We start from the raw sequence: 15,063 nt of genomic DNA, 5'->3' as shown, positions 1-15,063 counted from the left end.
TATGTGTATATGTGAAAACATTTTGAAGCTCAACAAAGAAAATAACCGAGTTTTGACTGTGTCGTTTGGCGTATTTCAGCTGCTACCATTATCGCTTCTCTATGTGCTTGATCCATGGAGGAGCGAGGCTGGAGTATCAAAAGATATGCTAGGTTCTTTGAAATATAATCTTAAAAAGAAAACAAGTCAGCACTCCCTCTCACTTGTTTATAAAAAAAAAAATAAACTTGCCTTAAGAGGCTCATCTCATGTTCAGGAAAAGTTAAGACGTGTTACCTTATGCAAAGGAGCAGCTTTGCACTATCTCATGCTTTGATTTCATCTCTGGGAGATTTTGTTATCAGTCTAGCTAGAAAGATTTGCACTTGTCTCGTCCATGCTGTGAAGTAAAAATAGCAGATACCTGAAGGGAGCATCTTTAAAACAGGACTACAACCTAAAATCTGACTATAGATTGGGGAAAACTTTTTGCATCTGACCAATGAACTGTGCATGAGAGGTGTGCAGAACGAGAGCAGCTGTCTCTCTTTGATCAGGATTTATTGGGCAAGCAAATATGTCAGCCAAAGAAATGCTAACCGGAGTAGCAATAAGAAGACATGGTGTAAAGGGTTATGTGCAGGGTTTTACATAAAATCAGTAACAGTTTAAGCCAGTGCTTTGTATAACCTTGTGTTTTAAAAGAAAAAAAGATGTTTTAGAATTATCTACAGTTGCCATATTTGTCTTTTTCTTCTGCTGAGTTATCTGGTCAAGCTTTTTAGGTAAAAAACAATATTTGTCTAGACAGTCTCTTCCTTACAAGAGTAAAGATCATAAAAGGGAGGAAGGGGTTGGCAAAAAGAGGTTAGGGTTCAGATCCAAAGCCACTTGAGAATCCCACTTGTCTTCAAGTGCTCTGTGATACATACATACACTAAATGTTATGTGATAAGAGTTAAATGTTACGTTATTGCTGTGATTCTTGTACTAGTTATGCTTCTTGCTGTGATTAATGTTGGTAAAATCCTAAATTTCTCAATTGCAATTCTTTTCAGAAAAGGAATGTTTGTCCACGTGTGTTCAGAACATGCAGCAGTCTGATGACCTTTCTCCCCTAGAAATAGTTGAGATGTTTGCTGGACTTTCTTGTTTTCTCAAAGACTCCAGTGATGTATCCCAAACGTTATTGGATGATTTTAGGATATGGCAAGGATACAATTTCCTGTGTGACCTCCTCCTCAGGTATGCAAAAGTGCTTGAAGGAATGCAGACGGATCACTCTTGAGTGTTGTCTGAAAAGATTTCTTAATAAAGAATAGGTGAATAGGTTTGAACAAATAAGTGATTATAGGTTATTATGAAATGAAAATATTAGGACCAAAACATGAAAATATGTACTTCTCTCCATCTATGAAACTGCAGTGTTTAACTTGTTATTCATCAGTATTGTTTTAATACTAAATGTTTCTGTATGTGCTAAGAAAGCAGATGCTTAAAAACAGTTGGTACTAAAAATTTAGAAAGAATTCAAAAAATAAAATTTTCACTGCAACTAGTGATTTTTGGGTTTGGCTGGGGTTTTTTAGTGTGTGTTTTGTTTTTTTTTAACATTATCATAATGAAAAATCGTGTATGTAGATGTAACTTAATACTGAAGTCATACTACATAATATTGAAGAGACATTTTTGTGCATGATCTCTAATAAGAGTGCTGGAGAGAACTCTCATGTTACTAGAGAATCAGTGTATAGATGTATTTTTTTAATTTGTATTTTTATTAAAGATGCTGCTAACCTGCTAATGCATCACAAAATATGGTAAAGAAAATGCCTGCCCAAACAAAACTTGGATGTATGATCCATCCATGATTTTATTTCTTTCCATGAAAGAAACCTCATTCTTTTCTTTCTTAGTCAGCAAATTAGTGTGTGCTGCTCTATTTGTGTAAAATCTATGGTCAGACTGTGTTGCTTTGTTTGGATATAAAGTTCTGAAGAAGCATGCTTAGCTGATAAAATATATATATGTGTGTTTTACAAATCCAAGACAGAAAATGGGAAATTATGTCTGAGTGTACGCTTTATAAAATACACTCTGGTCAAAGATGCTTAGAAACAGTGCTATAATAGCCATTAATGAGAAGTGTTAATGTTGTTATCTCCCTCATTCAAACCATTCATTTTGGGTGCTAGGATGCTAGGTTTTGGCACTCAAATATTTGAGCTAAATTTTCTACTACATAGTATGTTTTGGGGCTTTTGTTTGTTTGTTTTCAATGGATACCAGACATAGACATGGTATTTGAAATTCTTAATCACGGTTAAAATTATTCATAAATTATCTTTAGTGACACAAAAGCTAAAACACCTGTTAAAGAATTGTTACTCTTCCTGTAGCGTAAATGGTGTTTTTGAGTATGTTATGATTACTAATGTATTCCCATTCAAAGCAACGTAATTCAAGCTCAGGTGTTGTCCAGAAGCTGTCAGCCAGAGTTTAGGTGGAATTTGAGGGGAACACGCCATCATTGGCAATTTCATTTTCAGGTACAACAGCAATCCCCTGCAGATCAAGTGTTTTCAACAAACACTCATCTGCACTTGCTCATCCTTTAAATCAAAAAATGGGATCCCTGGCAGAGGTATAGGAAGACTAGAGGTTTGCATGTCTGATTAAAGGAGAGCACCTGGGTTCTTCAGTTGACATCAATAAAGGTTAAAAGCATAGGAATGCATTATCCTCGCTTCATTCTGCGGTGGCTCTAGAAAACTTGCTAAGACTCTTGCAGAAACGCCTGGGATAATGTGAACAGTGCACACCAAAGTGTGATGTATTTGTTAACAATTTGTGTATTGTAGAGGAGATGGGAGATGGTTCAAAACATAACTGCTGTTTTGATGGTCATATCTCTTGCTTTTTTTGGTAAGTTTTAGTTTATTTGATCTTCAAATCAAAACATAGTTTCTTTCAAAAAACTATCATCTTGGACAAACCTATATATCAGTTAGTGATGAACAACAGTAATGTGTTCTCTCTGGACCTTTTCTGGCTCAAACCTACTGACAGAGGCTTGTTCAGCTCTATGGCGCTATTGTGGAGATGACTGTTGTGTGAGGGTATGAAATCTTGACACGGGGTGTCAAGCTGCAAAGAAGAAAGGCTTTCGAGATGGTAATGCAGAAGGACGTGTGAAGAAGGTGACAAGAATTGCAGGAGGTCTGTGAGGGACAAAGAAGCGAGTATGTAATTTCACCTTGATGATGTGAAAGGACGGGGCATGTGGAGGATTAGTAGAATGGCAATAGGTGACGTAAATGCTTCTGTAATGGCTATTTGAAGGAGGTTCAGCCACATGCCTGAGAAGATGAAGGATGCAGAGCGAACTGCTTCTGAGGGCTCCCATGGTCACTTGTCAGCAAGGAGGAAAATACAGGTCACATTGCATGAGCCGCTAGGAGATTGTGGTTCCCAGCTTCCTCCAAAGATCTATAGAGACTGTAAAGTTAGTAAGTAATTAACCATGGTTTAATTTTTGGTGAACTAGAAGGAAAGTAAGGATTGTTTTAGGGTTTGGAGTCAGTTTTTAGGGTTCAGTCTGATGGTGTGTTGCTGGTGGGAAACAGTGGTTGGAATGGGATATTAGTACTTCCATCCTCTTGCGTTCAAAGGTAAGGGTCTGTAGTTCTAATGAAGATGCTTCATTGTGTGCTTCTAACTGTTAGGCTTCTCCAAAGATCCTGTTTCATTAGTATAAAATATTAACTCTCAAAGTGGCAGATATAATCTAGCAAGTTAATTATAGATTTATTTAATGACAGACTATCTAGGTATTTTCCTGTCCAATGGCTTCATATTTGTAAGAGGATTTTAAGAGTAATTTTCATGTCTGTGCTGCTTTTTAGCAGACTACTGAGTTCAAAGGAAGATTTATGAGGTGAATTTCTATGGCAAATAAATGTATGCTCTCATAAATCCAATATTTGACTGACTTAATAGTATGAAATATGAATAGAGAACATGTAAAATACTGCAGGAACAGAGCAGTAAAAGTGTGGTTTCTGAATTAATAGAGTAAAATGGAAGAGATACTGCGTTAAAGTGATTTGAGTTGAAATAAACTAGTGCTGCTAACTCGATCTATTGTATTTTCTTTAGATTAGAACAGGCAAAAGAGGCTGAATCTAAGGATGCTTTGAAGGACTTAGTTAATTTGATAACTTCCTTAACAACATATGGTGTCAATGAATTAAAGCCAGCTGGTGTTACTACTGGAGTACCTTTCTTACTACCTGGATTTGCAGTCCCACAGCCTGCAGGAAAAGGTGAGTGCTTTCTTTCTCCCTCTGGTGTTGTTTTTTGTTTTTTTTTTTGTTTAATGTTAACAACAAAATACAGAGAAGCTGTATACTACACAAACCATTTGCAATTGAGTCTAGGTTATTTTACTAAGATTGCTTATCAAATACTTAGTTCTGTTGGTCTCAAAGGTTCTATTTTGGGGTTGGTACCCAAAGAAGAAAGTGTAGGGCTTTTGTCTTTGAGAACTAAAGGCTGAGTCAAACATCTCTCTCTACAAAGCTGACAGTTTCTATGTGGACATTTTAAGAGATTATCATAATGGAGAGATGCACTGATTTGATTTATGATGTTTTAAGCTGCTCTTACTAAACTGATGTGAAAGGCTGATATGCTGGTTGGTTGGTTGGTTGGTTGGTTGGGGTTTTTTGGCCAAATTTGCTTTTTGTTAGCTTTTGTCAGCTTAGGCAAGTGTAACTTGTGAGCTGAAATCTGTTGTTTCATCACCAGTGTTCACAGAATGGTGAAATCTGTGGTGTGCTTGCAGCCACAGTCAATTATGATAGGGAAATAAAGTTGAGGAAGTCTGAGGGGACAAAAGGTTTTGTGAAAATAAACTTATTTTTCACATCCTGTGTATAAACTTAAAATTCAGGTAAGTCTTGTATGTAACTAAGGAATTTGGAATTTAATAGTGACTGTGGAACTAGTTTGTTACTTGAATGTTTTATGGGATTTAGTAATACCGGGGTATTAGGAAATTTTTTGTGATATGGACTCACAGATTTATAGGCTAATGGATTTACTGTCACTGTTTCTCTTGTGTATCTAGGTTCCTTGGACAATGACTTCCTTTCTCTGGTATTGAGAGAGTTCATTGTTCATGGGAACTGTTTTCCCATTGCACTAAATAGAGAAATAAGGTGATAGTCACAATCAGAGCTTAATTTCTCCATGTTTTGATAATAACATACTAATTTTTGCTTAAGCTAATTGGTTTTTCTGGTACAACAGCATGAGGGAGCCATGGCCTATTGAAATCTCCAAAGGAATTCTTTTATTTAATTTTCTGGTATTTGTCATGACATCTCTAAGTTTTTTGCCTGCTTTTTCATTATATAGGCAAGCTGTCTTTTTAGGAAGACCATATTAGTTTGTTTTCTTAATTGCTTCTATTTAAATCCTTTTAATTCTTGAACTCTGAAGAGATGGTTAAGATTTGGTTTCTTCAGGGGTCCTCAAAATGCTCAAAGATAATTTATTAATCTGCTTGATTGCCTGGAACAACTGTTGATACTAAATTAGAATATAAACAGTTGTATCTGTCACTACCTATGCTCCTGTCACATTTAATAAGCTCTAAATCCCCTTTTCAACACTTTTCATTGTACAGAAAGCATGTAAAAAGTGTCCTTTTAGAAACAAATGAGTGTGACCTGTAATATAAAATCAGTATTTTTCCAGTATGTGAAATTGTTCCGTGTTAATTTTCAAGGAAGTTTCTTGTTGCCTTCTGGAGATCCTGGGAGGGAAGGCAGTGAGGCTAGACGTGAAGATAATTGAATTTACTTTTAAATTGGACAGCTTAGTTTATAAACAATGAAGAGAGTAACATTTCACAGAGCAGGTGTAATATATTGGAATTCTTTATTTATGAAAGGGTTTTTAAAGCAGGCTAACAGTTTGCTTATAGCTTCTTTGAAAATAAGATTTTATTGTTGGAGCATCCTAAATGCTTTGTTTAGAACGTGTTTCAAGTTCTCACTCTTGAATGTTTATTTTTTAAAATTATTTTCATTGTTGGTATTTTTCTGTATGGTGGGGTTTGTCCACTGTGAGTTGTACTGTTCCTATAGAAGTTAAAAACGTTGGCTTTGAGGTATCTTTTTAGTAGAGTAAGAATAATATCTGCCCATAGAAAATTCTGGGGGCCACAGGGAGCACTCATAAATGATGCTAAATGAATGAGGTTTTATTCAACTTGAAGGTATTTATAAGAAGAAATTTGACTGAGCTTTTAACTATGTGAAGTCTTTGTGTGCTAATGTTATACCTACCTTATGCTTTGCAACTTTTTACCTTGGTTTTAATTCCGTAATCATTAACAGTAATGGACCCTGCCAAAGTTTTCTTATTCCCAGGGCTGATTCCGAAAGCCAGCCCCATGCCACCTTCTGATACTGGTATGGTCATTCATGCTAGTTAATCCAGACCTGAGCAAGAGTAGTCTCTCTATGGAAGGCAGGCAACTGGTGGCCTTGCGCTACCCTGTGGAGTTTCTCTATGTGTAGCTGTCTTCTGGCAGATGATTGCCAAAGAGCGGAAGCAAGAGGATAATTTGGAGGCCATGCACATTGTCTAGCTTTGAACCTGGCTGACAAGGATTTGTTACTGCTTATTGCTCTGAGTGAGGGGATCCAGATGGTTGTTGCTCTAAACTTAGCCTGCCCAATACTTGTAGAAGGCAGAGTTGTATTCTGCATTATGGAATACAGAACATGTTACTGTTGCTGTAATGAGTTTTCTTACAGCCTGGGTAGATGACAGTCAGGCTTTGTTTTGTCTCAAACTATATCCCATTGCACATTTTAACAATAGGTCAGCTTACTTGCCTATTTTAAAGAAGTCATTTTTCATTTAGCTGCTTTTGTAATCACTTACTTTCAAAGGTGAAGCTGCCATCTTAATGAACAGTAGGTTGTACGATTTGCAATGTAAGTGATAGTGCAGAGGCTGTTTTGAAAAGTCAGTTTTAATAAATTTTTTTATTGTATGTGACATATACTGTTATTTTATTCACACTTATTAAAATGCATGGATCATTATTAATAATTGCACTCATTGTTTATGACAATTAAGAACGTTCTTTTTCCTTTTTCCTCCCATCCCACTTTGTTTCCTGATTTAGGTCACAGTGTGAGGAATATTCAAGCATTTTCAGTCCTCCAGAATGCATTTTTGAGAGCAAAAACCAACTATCTAGCACAAATCATCCTTGATGCCATCACAAATATTTATATGGCGGACAATGCCAACTACTTCATTTTGGAATCACAGCACACATTGTCTCAGTTTGCAGAGAAAATTCCTAAGCTTCCAGAAGTGCAGACCAAATACTTTGAGATGCTGGAATTTGTTGTCTTCAGCTTGAATTACATACCCTGTAAAGAACTGATCAGTGTGAGCATCCTTTTAAAATCCAGCACTTCTTTTCAGTGTAGCATCATTGCCATGAAGACACTCCTTAAGTTCACCCGTCATGACTACATCTTTAAGGATGTCTTCAGGGAAGTGGGACTTCTGGAGGTGATGGTAAATCTTCTTCATAAATATGCAGCACTTCTTAAAGATCCCACTCAGGCACTGAACGATCAAGGTAGAGTGTACTCTTCCATTTTACTAATACATGTCTTCTTTTGGCTGAAAATGGTGAAGGCTAGCACTTAAGAGGAGGAACAAGAGAGCCTGAACATGTATTTCAAGGGCTGAGTTCTGCCAGGAGCTGCTGTGCCATCTTAAAAGCTCATTGGAATTGTTTCTCTCTTAATGTCTTGCAAGAAGCCTGAGGCAAGCTTAAATGAAAGATGCTGTATGAAGGCAAAATAGTAGGAGTTCATATTTTCCTTTTTAAATTTTTTTTTGATGTATTGGTTTAATATTTGTTACTTAATATGAAAACAGCAAGTGAAGGAGCAATACATAGTATCTATACTCTTCCTCACAAGAGGTACTTGTGCATTTCATTGCATTAGCTCCAGTTTTGAAAAAAATACTATAGTATGCATCTCTGAGCTCTTAATAGGAGTACATATTCAAGTTTGCAGACTTCTTTTTGTAAGTTGGGTCTACTAGTTTGTTCGGTGTAATATATTTCTCAATGATCTGAGTGAGATCAATTGCACCCTCAGTAAGTTTGCAGATGACACCAAGTTGGGTGGGAGTGTTAGGTGATCTACTTGAGGGAAGGAAGACTTGGCAGAGGGATCTGGACAGGCTGTATCGATGGGCCGATGCCAACTGTATGAGGTTCAACAAGGCTTGGTGCTGGGTCCTGCACTTGGGTCACAACAACCCCATGCAACACTACAGGCCTGGGGAAGAGTGGCTGGAGAGCTGCCTGGTGGAAAAGGACCTGGGGGTGCTGGTCGACAGCCAGCTGATTATGAGCCAAGAAGGCCAATAGCATCATGGCTTGTATCAGAAATAGTGTGGCCAGCAGGAGTAGGGAAGTGGTCATCCCCCTGTACTCAGCAGTGGTGAGGCCATACCTTGAATCCTGTGTTCAGTTCTGGGCCCCTTCACTACCCCCGGTATCAGTACAGGCTGGGGATGAAAGGACTGAGAGCAGCCCTGCCAAGAAGGACTCGGGGCTACTGGTGGATGAAAAGCTGGACAGGAGCTGGCAATGTGCACTCGCAGCCCAGAAGGCCAACTGTATCCTGGACTGCACCAAAAGAAGCGTGGCCAGCAAATCAAGGGAGGTGATTCTGCCTCTCTGCCTTGCTCTAGTGAGACCCCACCTGGAGTCCTGCGTCCAGCTCTGGAGCCCTCAGCGCACAGGAAAGACATGGACCTGTTGGAGTGGGTCCGGAGGAGGGCCACAAAAATGATCAAAGGGGTGGAGCACCTCTCCTATGAGGATAGGCTGAGAGAGTTGGGGTTGTTCACAGCCTGGAGAAGAGAAGGCTCTGGGGAGACCTTACTGCAGCCTTCCAGTACTTAAAGGGGTCTTATGAGAAAGATGGGGACAGACTTTTTAGCAGCACCTATTGCAATAGGACAAGGGGTAACAGTTTTAAACTAAAAGAAGGCAGATTCAGACTAGATATAAGGAAGAAATTTTTCACAAGGGTGGTGAAACCTTGGCACAGGTTGCCCAGAGGTGGTAGATGCCCCATCCCTGGAAACATTCAATGCCAGGTTGGATGGGGCTCTGAGCAACCTGATCTAGTTGAAGATGTCCCAGCTCATTTCTGGGGGCTTGGACTAGATGATCTTTAAAGGTCCCTTCCAACACAAACATTCTATGATTCTATGGTTTAGTGGTGGATTTGGCAGTGTTAGGTTAATGGTTGGATTTTATGATCTTATGGTTCTTTTCCAACCAAAATGATTCCATGATTCTACATTTTTCTAAGAGTGTTTTTTTTTAAAAAAAGTTATCTCTAGAATTGAACATCTCAGAGATAAGCTACCTTGCCACTTAGCCTGTGAAGCAGGTGCTGCCAAGTGCCCTATGTGCATATGTACATACACACACGGATTTTTTTTTAACATTCTTTATTCAAACTACAATCAAGCTAGTGTGCATCAATGACACTTTTTAATCATAATTGTTGGACATTTCACCTGGGTATATTGTCTGAAGCTTCATTAGTGAGTGGTAGCTGTTGATTAGAGTTAGAAAGCTTTATTGTAAGCAACTCCATTGAAAAACACATCAATTCTAATGTTCTTCTAAATAAATGAACCAAGCTTCCATCTGATTAGGGTGCTACCTGGGTGCACATGGCCTTGTGTTGTGACTTGCTTCTTATTAGAATTGTTTAGAAAAAGTGGTTTTCTTCTGGAGTGTTAATCTGTGTTTAAGATGCCACTTGCAGTGTTGGTTTGTCTGTTATACCTGTTAAATCATCAACACATTTACTGTAATTATGTGTATGTAGTTTTCTGATTTTGCGTGGAATTACCCTTTTCAAGTACTGAATACTGAACAAGAATAGATCCTGTTAAGTCTTCAACTGTTGTTTGGTTCAAGAAACAACAGTTGGGGATGTGAAACTACACATACAGCTGCAGTGTCAGCCACTGAGCTCACAGTGCTCAAAAGCTTCTTCTTAAATCCTTGTCCTTATAAATTCACTTTTTGATTGATTTGTAGTTAAGGTTTCCCAGGAATGCATGTGTAGACTAAATCTTAATTTGCTTTGGAATATGGTTAGGTTGCATGTTCTCTGGGGAAGCAAAGAAAATAGAAGTGTTGGTGGAAAGTACCAAGAAGCATCTTAGAAGAGAGTGATTTTCACAATGTCTTTGGCTTCTGAAATTGTTTTTTTAGGGGATTCAAGAAACAGTTCATTTGAGGACCAAAAGCAGCTGGCTTTATTGGTTATGGAGACCTTGACAGTACTATTACAAGGATCAAACACAAATGCAGGTAAGTAGAGAGACCACTGTCAAAATATTTATTAAAAAGCAACTCAGAAAGTCATGCCTGAAAGCAAAGTAGTCTTGACTTTCTGTCTTCGGGCAAGTAATGAAACACACTGAAATACACTTTTTCTCTTGCTGAGTTTTTCCAGATGAGAGAATAGGCAGCATAAACTAGAGCACAAATAATAAAGGAGTACAAGATAGTGTTTCTTTTTAACTTGAGTTTCTTTGCTGTTGTTTACCTGAAGGCAACCACCACACCCCATCACTCTCCACCAATGCTATAATAATTTGTAGCAGGTGTGGTAACACAGGTGGCATATAAAAAATTTAAGCATATAATTAGGCATGTAGTTTGCTGTTGGCAGTCACGTCTACTTAAATGTGATTAATAATGCTTGTGTCTTTAGTGAAAGATGGCTTTTAATTTTTAAAGCCATATTCCCAGTCAGTACATATAAATCGGGCTCTGTTATGAGTGTCCTTTTCTAAATCAGGCAGGTTTATATTATGCGTCATTAGCCACGGCTTCGTGACATCAAAATAGACAGTATGTGTATTTCATAGTAAAAGCTGTCTCTGAGAGCTTGAAATAACAGATTGAGAAAGGGTGATAACTGTTTCTGTTTATTGTAAACAGGTGTGTTTTTATGATTGCATTTAGACCATTTTGTCGGGTTGCTTATGAGAAAGCTCTGGATGACACTGCCAGCAGCTTTGCCACTTCCCTTTTGTCCACCAAGCTACCTCTCCTGTCAATGAAAAGGAAAAAACCACAATCTTTGATTTGCTAGATGAAGCTGTTCAACGATGAACTGAGAAGCAAGTGAATTAGGCTGAAATAAGGAGGTTTTAGAGAGGAACTGGTATAGATTACAGATTAGTTGCATGAATCAATTAGAGACTTGTACATTTACCACTCAGCTTTAGTTTTGCCATGTAAGAAAAGGCAGAATTAGAAACAAGTCAAGGAGTGACACAAAGGTACATGTGGAGGCTTCCATGTAAGGAGAAATATGGGGCGGGGGGGGGCATGATCGAACCCAGAACCAAAAAATCTCAGGATTATTTGATTTCTAAGGATGAACGAGAGAAGGTGGTGTAAGTATATGACGATAACATCTCTGAAGGACTGGAACTGCCTCATATTTTAGAAGCAGTAGGTCTTGGTTCACAGGATTGGACTACATGTACCTGTGTGTCATCGGGCTCTGTGGTAGCTGAGCCTTGCTCCTGTGAGACATGAATATGATCTAACTGTGGTAGCATCCACCTGACTTAAGACAAATCCTTGGCTGCTGCTAAGTGGCATTCCCGACCTCGGCCTAGGAAGCTTGAAGTACCTTGTTGCTACTTCTTGGTACTGAGTTAATGTCTGAGTATGCACCAGAGAAACAATAGAGCGTAAGCGTAAAATGCTTCAGGACTGTTGGATGACCCAACAGGTGTTGTTTCTGAGGACTCCTGGATTGTTCAAGGACCTCGTTTCATTAGTAGCTCTCCAAGATCAGGAGTATGACAGAGCTGTACAGAAGAAGTTAAGAAACCATTTCTCAAAGAAGTTGTGGTTGCTGTCTGTGCAGCATGTGTGGCACTGTATCCAGAGGCCAGCAGAGGTTTTAGGTCATCACAGAGACACATAAATAGGTATTATACAGCCTTGCAGTGCTTCATACTACACTGAAAGCTTGGTTTCAGATCTTAAACCAGTATCTGTGATAAGGATTCCTGCATATTGCATAACTGATAACCAAATTTAAAACAAGAAATTTGAGTGTCCAGACCCAGACAAGTTCACTGGGTAGTCAAGAATCTAGACTGAGAGTGGGAGAAATATAAAATGTTACTTCAGTCTCGTTGAAAACAAGAGACCTGACCACTGAGATGTACTTTGCCTGTAAAGGGATGCAACCAGTTTAACTGTCTAAGGGTCTGGGGCCTCTCCTTTTGCCTTGTCCAAGTCCATATCTCATCCAAAGAATGTCAGAGAAAGCAGGAGGCAGGAAATTGGAAATGGATAGTGGGACTAAGGTTTGTATATGTACATTAGAGTTGTCCTGACTAGCTTGTTAATCCTGAACTTGGTCATTTAAACTGCTCTTTTAGTTTATGGTCACAAGGAGGATGGTGCAGTAATGCAGCATTGATCCATTTCGCTACTCTGTTTTCAGTAATCAGTATAGGGCAGTACTGTAGGTGCTGACACTGTACTAATCATGTTATATGCGCCATATATATTCCAGTCTGGTTTTTATGATGTTTTCAGAATCAGTTTTCATTTAATTTTCAGTTAATATTGCACATGTGTTCTTCTGAGTGTCCAGCTTGAGAACCATTATTTGACTTAAGATTTATCTCTACAGAGATAGGTCTTGCCACAAGAAAAGTTCTGCAGAATCTTACAAACCTTGTAGATAGACCAAATCACTTCTCAACCATTACTCCTAGTTTGCTCCTCTTGTCCAGAACTAGCTTGGCAATGAACTAAACATAATATAAACACTATCCCGTAACCAAAACAGCATAAAGTCTTCACTAAAGATGGAGGGTTTGCTATATTTTTTAATTTGTTTCATCTTGTGACTCTTTAAGCTCTAGCATGAAAAGAATAACTACTGTTGGAGTAACAGAATTACTGAGGAAATTCTTAGAATCATAGAATAGTTTGGGTTGGAAGGGACCTTTAAAGGTCATTGAGACCAATCCCCCTGCAATGAGCAGGGACATCTTCAACTACTGCCTGCAAGAACTGACCTGCATCCTTGTACTCAACACCTTCAGTGAGAAATATTGTCGGGAGAATATTGTTCAGGTTCTATATTTATTTGTGGTAGGAGAGGAAAAATAGTAGTAAGTCATTAAACATCCATAGGGCTAAAACCCTGCCATACAATCTGCAGAAATGAAAATAAACACCTTTCATGTTTTGTTGTTGTCATTATTTGTTACTGATTTTATTTCTCATACTCCTTATTGACTTATCCCTGCTCCTCCCTTTGAGTAGGTATTTTCAGGGAATTTGGTGGTGCAAGATGCGTGCACAACATAGTAAAGTATCCCCAGTGCCGACAGCATGCACTGATGATCATCCAGCAGTTGGTGTTATCACCTAGTGGAGAAGATGATATGGGCACTTTGTTGGGACTGATGCACTCGGCTCCACCTACGGAACTGCAGCTGAAAACGGACATCTTAAGGGTAAATGATATACCGCTCAGGACTCTTGCTCCTAAGCCACTTCTTTTTTAAAAAAGGAAACACAGAAGGGGATTGGATTGGATGGATGGTATTTAGTTACTGAATGTGGATTATCTCTGGAGTTGAAATGTGTATACTTGATGCATGGGTTTTGTGTTCTTCCATCCATCCATAGCAGGTTTCAGAATCAGAGATGAAGGCTAGTAGGTATGTGTTTTTAGCATCATCACTTGTAATCAGCCTCAGTGGATAGGAAATGAGGTTCTACAGTTATGACAATCTTCCCTGGTGGAGTATTATTCAGTTAAAAATAATGAGAATACATGGGGGGGAAAAAGCAAGCATGTAACATGTAAGTTTATTTTCAGTGCTGACTTGCATTTACCTGTGGCAGACCTACTTTATTTTGCTAATTTAGTAGTTATAAATGCTGAATTAGTTAATCTAAATGTAAATTGTAGTGACCATAGTAAAAGATAAAGTCAAAGAACTTGCTTAAGCAAAATGGTGGAAAGGTAGGAAAGTAAAGCTGCGAGTGGAGGAGGAAGAGAGAAGACTTTCATCTGTTCTGTCATATCAGGGTTTTTGGCTGCTAGTCTAGACCCACAATTTCTTCTCAGAATAGCTAATGTGATTTTGGTAAATTGACATAATACTGTTATTTTAGGGTAGAAAAGCTAAGGCAAGTAGTAATAAGTAAATTAAGTCTTAATGGAAAGAACTCTAACGTCTAGGTTCATCTCTGTTAAAAGGAGCTGTAATATTTCTCTGGGGGATGAGCAGCTTCGTATTATTTCAAAAGACAGAAAGGAGAGCTAGGAATAAAAAAATTCATTTGATATATTTTGTCTATCAAGGTCTTCAGTCATTTTTGAGCATGTCTCACTCACAATACTTAAGGGGAGAGAAAGGATATTGCAGTTCCTCACTGGATTTAACATCCAAAGTCAGGGTTTCTGCCCTTCATGTGATCTGTTGTATTTGTCTTCCATCGGTGCTGTTTTCAGAAGTTTTGGTTATGGAACTAACAGCCCAGAATGTTGCAGGGATGTGTCCCTTACCATTTATCCAGGTTTGGCAGGGATTAAGATACTGCCTTCAAAGGAATGACAGTCTAACTATTTCACTACCCATCTTCTGAGTGCTTAAAAAAAAACAACCCCACATGATTCTGAAGAAGTAAACTCTTGATCATAAAAGATTCCTCCTGCCCCCTAGCCTATTTTTCTGTATCAGTAGCATTTTTCTGTTTGTGATGCTTCATGTAAAGAGACTTTTTCTTCTACATTCTGTTTTCATACATGGGTCAAACTTCCCATGACAGCTGGTTTTTTTGTTTGCTTTTGTTTGGGTGGATGGGCTTCCCCACCCTCTGATTTCACAGATAAATGAGTATTATTCTCTAGTACCTAGATTCATGTAGTTTACACTGTT

The 15,063-nt window shown here is 38.4% G+C and overlaps 1 protein-coding gene across 1 annotated transcript in view; it reads left to right on the top strand.

Moving 5' to 3' along the window:
• Positions 1–15,063, top strand: part of WDFY3 (WD repeat and FYVE domain containing 3) — a 122,647-nt gene that overhangs the window by 21,462 nt on the left and 86,122 nt on the right. The window contains exons 6-10 of the mRNA XM_010295132.1: positions 1,038–1,224; positions 4,138–4,304; positions 7,187–7,654; positions 10,337–10,435; positions 13,436–13,629. Coding sequence (XP_010293434.1) covers positions 1,038–1,224; positions 4,138–4,304; positions 7,187–7,654; positions 10,337–10,435; positions 13,436–13,629 — 1,115 coding nt within the window. The remainder of the gene's footprint in view (positions 1–1,037; positions 1,225–4,137; positions 4,305–7,186; positions 7,655–10,336; positions 10,436–13,435; positions 13,630–15,063) is intronic.

Source organism: Phaethon lepturus, unplaced genomic scaffold (assembly GCF_000687285.1).
Source record: "Phaethon lepturus isolate BGI_N335 unplaced genomic scaffold, ASM68728v1 scaffold349, whole genome shotgun sequence".
NCBI classification, from domain to species: domain Eukaryota; kingdom Metazoa; phylum Chordata; class Aves; order Phaethontiformes; family Phaethontidae; genus Phaethon; species Phaethon lepturus.
Note: the sequence above shows the minus strand (reverse complement) of the source record. Positions and strands in the feature narration are given on the sequence as shown.